At 41.3% G+C, this 15,605-nt stretch overlaps 1 protein-coding gene across 2 annotated transcripts in view; it reads right to left on the bottom strand.

Moving 5' to 3' along the window:
* The window catches only part of LOC306961819 (myocyte-specific enhancer factor 2A-like), a 31,796-nt gene extending 16,843 nt beyond the window's left edge, over positions 1–14,953 (bottom strand). The window contains exons 1-3 of one of the 2 annotated variants that reach the window (XM_079554736.1): positions 14,859–14,953; positions 12,421–12,480; positions 1,507–1,684 (exon numbers count right to left, since the gene is read on the bottom strand). In XM_079554736.1, the coding sequence (XP_079410862.1) occupies positions 1,507–1,560 (54 nt within the window). In that variant the 5' untranslated portion in view covers positions 1,561–1,684; positions 12,421–12,480; positions 14,859–14,953. Of the gene's footprint in view, positions 1–1,506; positions 1,685–2,459; positions 2,603–12,420; positions 12,481–14,858 lie in introns of those variants that run through there. The other variant, XM_079554737.1, reaches the window with a different exon arrangement.
* Positions 14,954–15,605: the final 652 nt, after the last annotated feature.

The following is a 15,605-nucleotide window of genomic DNA, read 5'->3' on the forward strand; positions in this document are numbered from 1 at the left end:
ATGCTTAAGTAAAAACATAATTACACTAATATAACGCAAATACTCTACAACTTAAAATCTCCATTAGTTCATTATTCACTCTATTCCATGTGTCCTCCACTAGCAACAATGAAACACTTTCACCTGTTTTGTTTTTTTTAAAGATACAAAGAATGCTTTGCAAATGCAGTGTGTCATTCTGAAGTCTTTAGTGCTAGAACATAATACAAGACCTTTAACACTCCTATCAGAAACACTCCTCTAACATCTACTGTCACTGTCCCGACAAACTTCCCAGTGATTTGGAAGCCATCCACGTGTGAGGGACTGGAAAATGTCATGTGTGCCACGAGCTGCAGCAGCACACGCAGAGAGAACATGAGCGGTAACAGATCACAGTCGGATCATGAGTTTCCCCTCTTCACTGAGCAGTTTACACCCTTTAAGTGATCCAAGTGCTTTCATCTTCAGGGATCTTGACTCATATTAGCACCGTGACACAGGCTGCCTTTGTGGAGTGGTTAACCATCAGGTGGATTTCAGTCTCGTGATTATGTTTACCACCAACTTTTACACGCTTTCTGTAACTAGAAGACAGAGGCTGACAACAAGACCCGTGAAAGTAAGCATCATTTAAAGTTATGTAAAGAGCTGTAGCTGAATAACATTTTTTCAAGCCCAATTGAAAGGAGAATCATCAGGTTCATACTGTTTCACACTGAGACAACAGCCACATGCAAACTGTCTTTACTCATTTTGCATGTCCACCTGTTTACAGTATAAGCTAATTGCGTTTGAAAACTTGCATCTCTGGCATGTAAAACTGTACTATGCCATGCCAGCTGCTACACTTGACACTCCACAGATAAAGTAGCAAGCGAGCAACACACACACACTGCTCTCCCAAAATAGATTACACACACCTAAATATAAAAACTGGCACATTTGATAAGCCAATAGCAAACTAGAGTCTATCTAAAAATGTCTGAGACGACCAAACATCAAATACAAACACAACCATGGATATTTATTTTCCAGCCACATCCCTATTTCCAGCGCCCTGCCTCCAGACAGGCTGGTATTTGTTGTGCTGTTGGGCCTGAGATATATATATAGAGAGGAGACAGACATGGAGAGATTCCAGTGGCCGGCAGTGTGGTGGCGCTACGAGACGCCAAGCAGAGAGGGCCACTGTGTCCCTCACCCTGACCCACCCAGCTAAATCATAGGGTGCTGTCCGGCCCGGGCTAACCCCAAATTACTGCCCTCGCCACCAGCTGTGACCGCGCACAACCCAGAGGAATCCAACATGGCAATCATAACAACTCAAGGAACTGGAATTGGTAGGAATCGGCAGTGCTGCAGGGTTTTTTTGGGGGGGAAGCATCTCATTTAGATTTTACTGATTGAAATTAGACTCGTGAGATCGGCTGGACCCAGCAGAGACAGGGTACTTTGTTGTTCACCAACTAAACTGCTATTTCAAGCCCTAAGAAATGACACTATTCACATTTGAAATGCACTCACCTGTCTGTTTCTTTCATCCACGATCCGGGTGATTTGGATCTTTTTCCTCCCCATTGTGACAGCAGCTTCGACACAACTTGAAACTTTTCTATCTGGGCGCCAGGAAGTTTCAAATCACGAGAAGTCCCAAAGGCATCGCACTGGGGTAAGCTTTCTCAGTCCAGCGCAGCATGGCTTGCTGAAAGACAGACAAAGAGACATTGAGAGAAATTGAATATATTGAATTTCATAGTAAGACGACGCTTGATGCCATCCACAAGCTTCTTTAGTTTTTCAGTTTTTTCCTTATTGACAGTCAGATCAAAGTTTCCATGTTGAGCTCTCTAAAGCACAAAGAACATCAGCTGCTTCTTAACTTCCCCAAGAGGATAAAAAAGGAGTGACATTATTCACTTCTGCCAGTGCGAAACCACTTTAAACATATGTAGCAAAGAAAATCTGCAGTCAGCATAATCTTACTGGATTGTGACTCAGTTTACGGTCAAAAGGAACTTATCTATTATGCGTTCCGGCAAATGCCTTTTGAATAACTAAGGCACAATGCTGTGAAATATACCACAGCACATTCAAATTCAGACGAAATAGCATGTGCAGAGCTTTTCTTACTCAAAATTAAGGAGGGATGTTAGTTGAGGGGTATTATTGCTTAATTCCCAATGTGTTACATGATAATAGAAAAAAAAAAAAAAAAAAAAATAAAATAAAAATTCCAGGTATAATTAGTCATTTCCTTCTCAAAGACAATCTCAAATCAAAACCTGGTCACTGAATCATCTTTCTGAAAAGGGAACAACACCAGCATATCACAAACTCTTAGTAACAAATAGCAAATGATAAGTAACAATTTAGTAATAGGTGTAAAAGTTGTTCCATCCAATATGAACATCATGAACGACCGGTGCACAAATGACAAGGAATGAACGTCCTAAAGCAATAACAGTGAAACCACCTACTGCTTGACGATCGAGCTAGCATGTCATTATGTCCCATAGCGATGGTGCGGGTATATTCATTTGAGCCCTGGGCTTTGTTGCTCCGTTGCGGTGCAGAAGTAGCCACCTGCCTCTCGAGTCTCTCCTCGCTCTTCTGCCTTCGAGCCCCGAGCTCCTTAGCGCTCTCCTAATCTCATCTGATCTGGGAGGAGGCAGAGTGTCGAGGCGAGGCGAGGCTTTATCCTAACCCCCCCTGGATTACAGCAGCGTGTGGAGGCCAGCACTGAGCCGCCCAACTCCGCCATCGAGGCAAGTCATAATCAAGCATTTAATATTATTTCTACTGTTCCTCTACGTCCCGGTTCAGCAAATTCATTTACTTTACAGAGATGAAATACAGGCATGATTGTTGTGTGTGTGTGTGAATATTGGAAAGGCTCATTGTGAGGTTGAGAATAGTTTAAAAAGTTTGGGGATCTATCTATTTATCCATTTTAACATCTATTGCCTGTCGGCTGTTCCCTGCCATTAACATTTTACCCATGGATACAGAAGTTTGCCATATTTTATTTTATATAAAAGACTAAATTGTACCTGTGTTATAAAAGTAAGTAAATGCAAGCCCCACATTTTTACTTGAACAAAAACTGTGCCTCTCATTTCCTGGTGTATTAGTATATTATTATGCAGTATTTATTTTATACTAAACTGACTAAAACTAATGACATGTGACATGTATACTGAGTTTAAAAATGTTAAAATTATGTCTTTTCCTCCCCCTACATGTTCCAGCAATGTATTAATGTGTAGAATGAGCCCAGACCTGTTCACCACAACTGCCTCTAAAATCCTGCACTGTCACTCAAAAAGTTGTTACTTCGGGTCCGAAGTGCCGTCATGCACGAGCTTAATATAGAAGCTGCAGTTACGTGTTAGACCTCAGGTGGCAGCACTGAGTATAAAATGACCAACTTGAATCTAGTCTCTTTAAGTCATCCTCAATAGCGACGAGGGCTGGGTGCCATGAAACAATACCAGTTTGGTATCGGAGAAAAAAAAGGTTTTAGGTACGACTGGTATCGAAAGAAATATAACATCTTTATATAGAAGCTGCAGTTACAGGTATGACCTGAGGTGGCAGTACTGAGTATAAAATGGCCAACTTGCATTTAGCCCCGGTAATTTGATAGGCTTGAAATTGTACCCTGCAAACCTTTAACAAGAGCTTTTGAAATTTGAAAAAAATGTCTAACTTTAATTTTTCTAACATGTATTAAGATGTGATGAGGAATGATTATTTCAACCTCTTTAAATAACGATTCAGTTCACTGTGCATTGTGCATATGAACTACTAAGCTAAGAATTAAATGTGTTTCAGGACATGCATTAACAGGTTCTATACTTAATCACATGGAGACAGGATAGTTTGTTTTCTGCAGGGGACATGACACCACTTAACATATTAATAATTCATATTCAATTGCAATTGGTCTTGCAGCTTAACCTTAGCCTTCCTCTCAGTGAATACGTTCGTTCGACAAAAACACAGTCAGATGCCGAGGACATTTACAGTGTCGCACTGTATGACCGGCTGTACACAAAGGCTCCTCATCGCAGCTCCACATCCTCAGACAAGTTGTCCAGATCAATGCAGATGTAATATGCTTCTATGGCAGAAAGAAACCCTATCTGGCTGACGTGAAAATCAATAAAAGCCACAGGACATGCTCGCAGCGGCCAACACTCACAGACTTACAATACAAAGAAGTACAGTGTTACACAAACTCTGCTCAAGCAGGTCGAGACTCCGGCTTTGTGAAGATAACACACAAGGCAACAAATAAGTTTAATATAACAGATGAAGAGTGCATACGTTGTGTTTATATTGTGTCTTGTCTAAGTTGTTGTTGTTGTTTTGGCAGCTGGACGGTACATGTATGTATATATGTGTCTGTGACAAATAAACTAAACTAATCTGAATCTTTTAGAGCTGCACAATGGGGTAAATAGGGGGAAAACGTTTTGTGATTTGAGTTTTAAAAGAAAGATCAGTTCAGAGTGAATATGTCAATTGCAATAATACTTGAGGCAAGTGAAATATGAAACATGAACCGCTAACGAATATCGTTTACAGTAGTCCAAACTATGATAAATCCCTAAGTTTTGCTACCACTAAAATGGTGATTTATTGTGCAGCCCGAGTGTCCTTTTCCATTCAGTTCAGTTCACTACAGCCCCCTCCCTGCTGCACGTATCCTTTACATGAAGTATTGAGTCGAGCAGAAAACCACAGCCCTCTGTATCTCACCCATGAAATCCAATTCCTTAGGATGCTGCTCTGCATGACCGTGCCTTGTTTAAGAGTGAAAGCTCCAAATGCATAAGCATATGCGGTAGTTGGACGTCTACAGGCATATTCACCAATATAGTCACCCCAATACATGTAGTTTTTATATAAATACATATTATTTTTCATGCTCAAATTATTTACATGTTTATGACCATCTCTAGGTGTTTAACATCTGCCACGAGGAGAAGCCTGCTACTCCTTCACACGGTCTGCTTCCTGTTGTGCTCAGCTCTCCACTTCCTGTTTTATGACCTCTGTGCCACTAGTTTTCTCCCTCAAACCACACCACTGTATCACCACAACACTACGACGACAACATACAGTACATTACGCTTGATTAAGTTGCCTAGTCAGTTTACAGACTGACTGAACATTATGCTGACACCACTGACCCGAGCAAACCCCAGTGAATGGACTATTGCTTCCAGAGCTGCCTTTCAGTAAAGTGCACACACGTTATAGCACTTACTGGATAATGATGCTGGGCCTGGGTAAGGCCTGTTGGCTTGAGCACAAAACTGTTATTGTGAATATTTTTATCGTTCCTCCTCATTAATGACCACGGTTTTATCTTTAATTGAGCTGACCCCAGCGTGACCTCTTTCCCACTCTCTGAATCCAGGTCAATGTGCTTCATGGGGATGTTAGCACTTAGCAGCAAATACTGCACTATGAGGTTTGAAATTATCACAAAGCGATTACTACTCAGGTTTGTGTATCTGGGGGGGGAAATGGCTGCTTTTCGCTGGCAGCTTATTACAGTAGTGTATTCATCAGTAAAAATGTGAAGATAATGTAAAGGGCATCATTAAACACTTTGCCCCTATGTTGCTTAAAAAGAGCATGCATTACTCATGGCCTGTAGTGTGTCGAGAGTGAAGAGTGTCCTCTCCTGTAGCAGATCTTTAAAGTGTTCATAAATGGGCTGTTAATACAAGGTTCTGGGGGATGTGTGCATGTGTTAAACAGGTCGACTTGGACGCTTCCTCAGGGAGTGAGATCAGCCTTGTTTACTGGCTGTGGTCTTTAACACCTCCCTGTTTACTGAGCACCAACCCTCCACTGGAATCTTTGAAGTGAGGGAAGCCAGTGACAATTACGGAAAAACATAACCGAGTTGTGAAGAAAGTTAACAGCCGCTATGGAAAAACGCACATTTTCTTATGCAAGGAACCCTATGAACAATGCCCCCAACATCTTCAAAAAGTGAGCACAAAGTTATTTCTCATACCACAAGCCGCAACAGCTGCAGTCTGCCTTTAAATCAGACCGCGCCATCGAGTGTTCCACGTTAGGAGTGCTTTTACAACAGGAGCAAGCGAGGAAACTACTGTGCGGCTGGTGTGAGCTGGCAGCCCAGCGGGGATCGGCCTGTGATTAATTCCTCACACAGTCGGACAGGCAGTAGCCCCTGGATTTGCGCTGCTCTGTATTGACACTGGCCTCTGTGCGTTTCAGGTCACTAAGCTAATGAGTTTTAGCCCCAAACGCGATAATTAAACTCATCTCCCGCTCGCAGCAGCGCCGGCGCTTAAGCCAGACTGAGGGGTGAAGATTAGACGGTTCAAACTGTCAGTGGCCACGACTGCGACCCCAGTCAGTGAGTGAGCCCTGATCTGAGAGCCCGAGGAGCCGGAGGAAACTGTCACATAGAAATAAAGCGTTAGGAAAAGTTAGAATCCCGAGGCATTCACACTCTACTCTGCATCACTCCCCACTGGGACGCTGTTACTCACAATGGTGCTAGTAAAATCAGTGGGATAGCCGTCTGCTCATTTAATTATTGGCCCACTGTGATGTCATTTCATTATTGTGTTGCTTTTACGATGGTGGCACTGGGATAAGATTTTCCTGTCTCAACTCAGAGACAGTGATGTCATACTGCAACACAGATTGAAACGCAAGCTGCAGCTTCTAGTAAACTACTCTAGTCCAGCGGTTCTCAAACTCAGAGCTCGGTAATCATTCATGTTATCTATGGTTGATCTCAATTATCGACATGCTGCTTTTTACTTGACAGGTTAATGGTCAATCTTGTTCACCTTATTCTCGCATGGGCGCCGCCATGAATTGTGCCCGCTCCTTTTCTCCTATGTGTTAACATGGGGCTGGAGAAGTCCACATAAAATCAGTCACTACATGAAAACAAATCCGTTTTCAGGCCGCACAGAGAAACGGTGCAGAGTTTACATGTTGGTGCAAATGAACATTGGCCATTTTACACAAATCAATCGACTAAACATCAGATTTGAGCGGAGAATATTTTCCCTCGTTCTCTGTTAAAATGAACGGGCTTCGCGCTCGACCGGAAGTGTCTGGACAACGGAAGTGCCGAGACAACGCAAAAAGTGGCAAAAGTGGACGGGTCGGAATAAGGTGAATAGATACAGACGGCTTCGTGTCATAGAAGGGGGCGTGGCGTTGCCGAGGGGGGAAATATTTAAAAATCTTTAGAGAAACACAATTTTCCACTCTTTTCAGCCATTTTCTGGTGGAATATGAACTTATTTATCACACATAAATAAAGTCAAGTGTAAATCGGGCTCATATGGATATTTTCTCACAGCAGATTGTTCAGTAGAAGTGAAAAAAGGCAGCTAACCGCTAGCATTAGCTCGATGCTAACATGAAGCATCAAGTTAGCATTCTCTGTTGTTTATGTATTTATGTGCTGTTGAACCACTTTGCTCCTCTCTATGTCTTTGTTTCTTTATTTAGTAGAAAACTATATTTATGATGTAGCATTTGTTAAAGTAGTTTTTGAATAATTAGAGAAAGTTTAGATTTTTCTCCAAATTGTTTTCAAGCATGACTGTATGGGATATTCCAGAGATGCCGTCTGTATGTATGGCAATAACAGTTCATTGTTTAGAGAGGAGAGAGGCCTTTGAGGAGTGATATTTAAGACTGATCTAAAACAAAGCTGAAATGGACCTAAACCTGAACTAAATCAAGCCTAAATCAGACTGAAATCCAACACCAGAGCATGAAATTGTATCTGAGATGAGTTCTTCACTGGCAGAGGACACCCAGTACCGAAAACCAACCCAAGCCCACGCACCACAGTTTGAGAACCCCCGCTCTAGTCCATAACCTCTCTGCCGCTCTGGCGCTGACATCTCTCTGCTGCTTCATGTCACGGTCCGCTCCGAGCTGTCAGCTAAACATCCAGGCCGCAGTAGTACAGTTAAATGATGCGTTTCCAAACTGTAATCGCCGAGCATGTGCTGGATTATATTTATAACAGCCACAACAGACCCGCAGATTTGCTGGGATGCTAAATTAATATGATATTTTTAAATCTGCAGCTGCTCCCTGAACAGCTCATTCCAAGGTTCCTCGAATTCATTTACTTATAAGGACGCGAGCTGGAAGGCGGCACGTCAGGCCACACTCCGCACTATCACACACAAAACAAAGCTTACTACAGCACTTACACTATCTTTCAATAGACTGCTGAATACAGGAACATTGTTATGAAGTATTTAAAGCATGTTATGTATTTTTGCAAACACAGCTTTAAACAAAAATGAATGGAAAGTTTAGCTTTAATCGCACTGTGTTGAAATGGTTCAGTAAAATATTGCAAGAATATTATAGGTATTGAATTATTTATTTAAACTTTTTTTCTCAAATCGTCCTAATTAAAGCTTTCAGACATTCTAGAAATGTATCTATGTTGTAGAGGACTAGACACTGAGATTTTCCATTCACAGAACACAACAGAAGTCTGAACTAGGAGGAAACCAGATTAGATACAATAAGCGACACATGGCTTCTGATAATGATACGTCACAATATGCTGATACTACGATAATCAATATACTGCATAATCACCTACGACTATTTTTAAGGAAACCCAATGGGATTCATTTGTTTTCATGGCTTGGTGGTACAGCAGTTAGCTAGAAGGTCTCGGGTTCGATTCCCACCAGGGACGAGGCCTTTCTGTGTGGCGTTCGTATGTTCTCATGTTTGCGTAAGTTTCCTCCAGGTACTGCGGTTTCCCCTTCCACTAAAACATGTACAATAGGCCAGGATGAATGAGAGTGTGTTTGAGAGTCCGACTGTGGGACAACGGATGCAAATGAAACTAAGACTACAATCCGGTGATGTGTGTTCATTAACATGCACTGTCCCGACCATATTAATCAATACATACAAATAAATTGTTCCCCTTTTAATTAAATAGAGTAAATAATATGCATGAGGTCATCAAAAGTATCAATACTGTTAAAGGGACTATACTGAGTTTAAAAATGTTCAAACTATGTATTTTCCTCCCCCCACATGTTTCAGCCATGTCCTAATGTGTAGAATGAGCCCAACTGCCTCTAAAATCCTGCACTGTCACTCAAAAAGGTGTTAATTCGGGTCTGAAGTGTTGTCATGTTGTCGAGCTTAATATAGAACCTGCAGTTACGCGTAAGACCTGAGGTGGCAGTAGTGAGCATAAAGCATTGGTATTGTATCACTAACTATCATGATATATTGCAGAGGTGTTTTGACTCCCTGAAACAGGTAAGGAATGAGGTTCCAACTGCAAACCTCTCGGTCAAGGTCACTTAATCAAGAAGTGCAAAACAAAAGCATCAGAGAAATGCACTATTGTTCATATTCATTATCAAAAAGCTAACATTTGGCAAACAAGTTTTGGCATCGTCACTCCGTCAAAATCTGTGCAGGCTCATGAGTTTCTAGAGCCACAGAACAACTTGCTCACTGCACACACTATCTGTAGCTGGGCCAATCTTTTGATCTCCGCAAATCGTATTATAATGAATTCTTTTACTGTTTTGTTTGTTCCTCCTCTCATTGAAATTCCGTACTTTCAGCAAGTCATATCTTCCTTTTTATGTTGCGGTAAGTAGATCTGAGGCTGCTCTGTTCTGACGCTCCTCCAGGCGATCGTTTCCTATTTCACATTGACTTAAACTGATCACATGGTCTCACTGTGTGAAATGCAAGCTACTCCATAATAAACGGGCTGTATGTGTGGTATGGCATGTGTTGGTCAAGGGGAGAGAGAGCTAATTCATTTAGGTATAAGGAACTTGAGTCTTTCTCGTGAACAGGCTCTGATCCGCGCTGATACAAGAATAAGTGCCCGTCAATTTGAACTTTTCACATAAAATGACGCGTGTTTAACAGTCAACAGGAATATTTGTGGAGGTCAGAAAGTAGTTTTATTACAGCCGCTTGTACTTGTAGTTGCAAAAACATGTAGATTACTATTCTGATGCATTTACTTGAGTCTATTTAAACTACTTTCAGTGTTTATGACTTAGCATACACTTTATGTTTTGGCCACACAACAAAAATGGTTCAGTTCAACTCAAATAACTTAAATTATGCCTGAGGGGTCATGTAAAAGGGCAGAAGTAGCTGAGAACATTCACACACACAGTACAACATATGTTTTGAAAGTACAAGTGCATGATTCACAATGAAAATAACGTTATTCCTTTACTTATGCGACTATGAGAACTTATTTTGGAACCCATTTTTGTTATAACACAACAATATGTAAATAAAGGCTAAAGGCTCTTATCTTTTGGTCATTCTCCTCTGAACATCAGGAAATGACATACCACAGCTGTTACTCTGCGCTGCTAAGGAACAACAATAAACAAAACATGAAATGCTTTAACTTCAGCACCGTATCTGTCAAAGAGACAGGCAACATTTATATAAATTAAAATAAAATTACATTAATGATTATTAGTTCAGGGATCCACAACCTTTTTCTGGTTGTTTTTTTTATCTCAGGGTCCAGATATTTCTGTACAAACCAACTTGGTACACATTTACATCAGCTGTACATATTGTCATGGCGATACCAGTAAGGACTCACTGGATTAGCACACTGTCCCTTTGCAAAGTAAATTAAAAAGTTGGATTTGTGTGGAGGACCCAACCTAACAACATAATAGATTGTAGAGGAATATCACCAACAATTCACAATCAGCAAAACAAAACATTCAAGTAATGCCACGCACAATGTAATAATGTAACGTCTCTCTCTGCTATATTTGTGTGTGTGTGTACAAGATGCCAAAGTGCTGCATTTTCAGAAGTATCAGCTAAGGTGCGGACAGGGCCTAAGTGTCAGTAAAAACGAGGACACCATTAAGAGAACATGTCATGGAGCTGTGGAGACCGAAACCACTCTCAGGTCTGGACCTCGTCTCTGCAAATCAACAGTGAGTTTAATTAAGTCACCCCACGCTGCCACTGGCTCCTCCGGTGTTTAAGTTGGCACGGCCGAGGCAGCACATTTAATCTCACCAACAAAGGCAGTTTTATGTCGGGGCAGGAAAGTCAATTGCAAGACTAATATTTGGAAATTGTTTTATTTGATTTCTGTATTTACTGAGAGTGATTTCCGTGCTCTTTTTCGGCAAATTTAGCATCAAACATCGGGTGTGTGGCCTGGTGGCAAGACGGCAGGCGGCCAGAGGTTTGGGCTGATGTGAATAAATGGATTATTGGGCGACCAGAGCAAAAAGGAGCAGAAGGATGAAGCCGAAGAGAGAGAACTACGACTGGAGATAAATAACTCATGAATGATGCCAGAGCAAAAAAAGCAGGACACTTTAAACAAGATTTGACCAAGAATAGCCGATGACAAATGGTGTTACTGCTCCTAATACTACAACAACTGTCACTACCACTACTACCACTAGTACTCTGTGGGCAGGGTGGATGAGAGCGTGTTTGTGAGCGCAAATGCCGGACAATAGATGGAAATTAACCCATGTCTACAATCTAATATGTTTTTTTGTTTGTTCATGCAGTCCTTATATTTGAAGAGTTTAGTGGTGCTAGGCTAGTGCTAGGCTAGTGCATGTCTATGGTAACTAGTAGCCTGCATTAAAAACAGTCTCACCCAAGCACAGTGCACCTGAGGCAAATCACTTATAACACCAGACTAACGATATAAATGTCTCTGTTGACTGAGTGATTTTTTAAATATAACCATTTTGCATTTAAAAGAACTTTGAGCAGCATCAGCTTCCTGGTTGTAAGCTATTCAGTGGCGGAGTGATCTGCTTGGTTACCGGATCTACAGTAGTTTGTTTACCTGGGACCGGCATTACTATACGTGGAATTCACACAGGAGCTTTCTACAAATCAAATATGGCAACGTTTCGAGGACTACCCCATGATTTTGAAGAGGTTTTTAATGCAGGCTACTAGTTACCATAGACATGCACTAGCCTAGCACTAGCCTAGGAGTCACTAAACTCTTCAAATATAAGGACTGCATGAATTTAAAAAAAATATACTATATATATATATATCTCCAGAAATCAACAACACTCTGGATAACAAGGAAATGAGGACCTATGTCAAAAATCCTGAAATATCCCTTTAAGAGATTAATCCGCAACACTGCCTTATTAATTGTATATATTCGTGTTGGTGACGCTGTTAATAAAAAGAATTACCAGATGTCTCGGCTCCCTCTCATTCTCCTCAGATGTAACCTGCCCCACGAGTCTGAAGAGCACCCGATTTGTAAGTTTGTTTACTACGTCACTAGCATTCACTCCTCTACTGCGGTGATACAGCGAGCACTCTGCCTCTTCTCCTCTGGCAAGTTTACAAAATGTTTGCTTAGGAGCTTACCCCGAATGATGCTTCGAAAACCTCCTCTTCCAAATTGGAGGGCAGTTATGGATCCACAATCTGCAAAAGAGAGCAAAAATGAGCAGTTACGGTTATTCTTACTCTGCTGCGTCTCTGTTTGGCTATTGAAAGGCAAAATCAACAGGTAAAGGAAAGACAAGTCTGAGTCTGTTGAGATAAAGGAATAGCTTAAGTTCTATTAAAGGCTGCACATGCCGTTCAACGAGAAGAGTCAGCTGAAATAGGCAGCCCGTCTCCTGCTTGACACAGCGTCACAGCTCATCATCCACATCACCGTGGAGTGCATTAGCCCCTACATTTGGCTGGAGCTCGTGCTGAGGCCGCTCATGAAACTAAATGAAACTTTAAAAAAAGAGAAGAACTCGAAAATAGCCTCTAATAGAACAACACACGAACACACACGCACACACAGACGCCTCTATTTCTCCCGAGTGTGGTGCAAAAAGAGAAGTCTGTTGCTTCACAAGTGCTGCTATTTCTGCTGACCACAAGGCCCCAAATATTCGGTCATTAGGGAAACTCGCAGGGGAGGAAATACCACGGGGGAAACGGATGGACACAGCGGAGCAGCAGAGGTTAAACGCTGTCAACCGGAGGCACACAAAACAAATCTAAACCTTGTATTGTAATGTGTTGTCGCTACTCGCTGTTGTTATGGGCTACAGCATCGAGACGGGCGAGTTTGATGCTCCCATATGCTCCGTGCGGTGGCAGCAGTATGACAGGGTGACAGTATGACCATGACCTGATTACCTGTCCCCTCAAGCCTGTAATCACAAAAGCCACAAGACAGGCGCTGCTGCTGCTGGGCTGACGGAAAGGATAATTCAATGTGATGCTACAAGCAACGAGCCTCGCTAATGAAATATGAAAACAAAGAGGACAGACAGAGCAGCCGGCTGTGGAGGATAATAGTGCGCCATATTGCATCTTCAAAAGGTTGCTTTAATTCAGAGGCTTTGAGAATGAAGGAAAACTGTTAAAGGGCTGGACACTATGTAAAAATTAAAGTCACAGTTTTATCCTCATATTGATCTTGATTTTCTATACAATTTTACATCAAAAACAATTAAACGTGTCTTTCAAAATCTGATTCTTGAGATAGGTATTTACAAATAAAATATCAGCTTGAAAAACAAAAAGTGTGTTCCTTCCATGATGTAACTAAATAGTTTAAAAGAAGTTAATTAATGAGAACGACCATAGATGTATTTCACAATTCAAATAATGCGTAACTAAAGAAGAAGAAGAACTTTATTTATATATATAGTGCCTTTCACAGAAATGGCCTAAATCAGTGTTTTGAATGAATCACTGAACTCTGCATCTTGAAGCAAAAGCAAATTACCGATCAGCTTTGCAACAAATGTGCACATGAATATATTAAAGTAAAATAGGCAAAATAAACAGTTAACAGAGAAGCTACCCCATTAGAGTTGAAATATACCCTTAAAATAAGAATTGAGTGCAGCTGATATGGTTGGTAGGTTGCTGCTGCACTTATGGTTAGTCTGTCTTCTTTAAGGGTTCAAGTCTGTCAAATGTCTCTTCATCCATCTCTTCTAACAAAGTTTTTTTTAATTTTTTTATCAATGGTAGGGCTGCACAATATGTATATCGCCAAAAATATTGTATCGGAATAGTGGGCGATGCAATATCGGTATCGCAAGAAGCCATGTACGATATATTTTGGAAACTTTTTGAAAAAATTGTTCCATTGCAGCCTTTTGGTCCTGATTTTGTGTTTTTTGCTTGTTTTAAGTTCGAAATCTCAGCTCTGCCAACAGTGTGACTGTGAGATTGATGGCCGGTCAGGGAGGTCGTTGTTGCCGTAAGTCATGTCTCTGTCAGTCGGCCATAGCTGACTGTAGCACAGAACAGATGTAGCTTTAATGGAACAAAAGACGAGGAAAAACTATTCCAAGTGTTCAGAAAGTATCCTGAAATTCTCTGCACCTCCTCATGCTTAGTTCAAGGTTGATTTTGGAGTGATACAAATGCGCACGGATGAACAAAGTTAATTGTCCAGCTTATTGATCAAATCTAGGCTCGGACTTGGTCGCTGACCCTGAAGACATTTTCCTTATAGACCTAATGAGAATATAACAAAAGCCATGGGACTTTTACTCCTCTATTCATGACGGTCTGAGTCCGGGAAGACAATGTTTGCGAGTTTTTCCGAGCCAAGTCACAGAAGCAACAAAGTGTTCGCGCGCCCCTCGTATCAAACAACAGACTAAGCGGCTATGATTATGTCAATCTGGGGGATAATTATCAAAAATTCAGCTTTAAATGTTCCTTGTGATCTCTCATTTAACCATGTCAATCCAAAATTAAAGATCTTGATCGTATGGCGTTAAAAGAAACTGAAACTGGTCACACACTTCTAAAGCACCCATGCGGATTTATTCACTTACCTGTGCGCTTTATTCGGTCTTTTGACCCGCCGTCAAATGTCTGAGGCAGTTCGCCCGCTATGTTTGGGAAAGTGACAATCTGAGAGTAACGATGTTCGCTCCTCCCTCTGTGACTGAGCGCGCACACGCAGCTCCAAACTGAAGCTGCCCCAGAGAACCACGAGCCGAGCTGCGCCCACAACCTTCTCTCATCTCAATGTTAATCTCCCTCACACTTTTCAAAAGGGGGATACGACATTAGTGCTGGAGAGTAAACACTAGGAAAGTAGGCTCGTGTTATGAACGCCAGGTCCAGGATTGTGAAACGGACATAACCGGACCTCTGCCGCCATCTACTGGAAGCTGACAGTACACCTTTGTTCTCTAATAAGCTTACAATAAGGATTACAATCATTTATCGCAATATGACAATAAGAATGAAATAAAGAGCATTTACGCCTTTAAAAGAAAAAGGACAAAAGAGGGGGAAAGTGTCAGTTGTTTAGGAGTCGTCGGCAAATACGTAGAGATACAACTGTATCATTTTTAAAAATCTATTTTATAGGCAATGCTTGTTTGATCCCATGCTGTGAAACTGTTGGTAAAACTCCACTATTGTAGCTTATTTACTCAGGCTTATTTAGGTTGCTCCTTTGAGACTCTTACTGTCTTATTTGTAAGAGAAGCCTGTTTTCAGCAAATAAATTACAATTATTAGTACTTGAAATAAAAATACAAATATTTCAGTGAATATAAAAACTTTCACAC

The sequence above is a fragment of the Gobius niger genome, assembly GCF_951799975.1.
Source record: "Gobius niger genome assembly, chromosome: 4".
Classification (NCBI taxonomy): domain Eukaryota; kingdom Metazoa; phylum Chordata; class Actinopteri; order Gobiiformes; family Gobiidae; genus Gobius; species Gobius niger.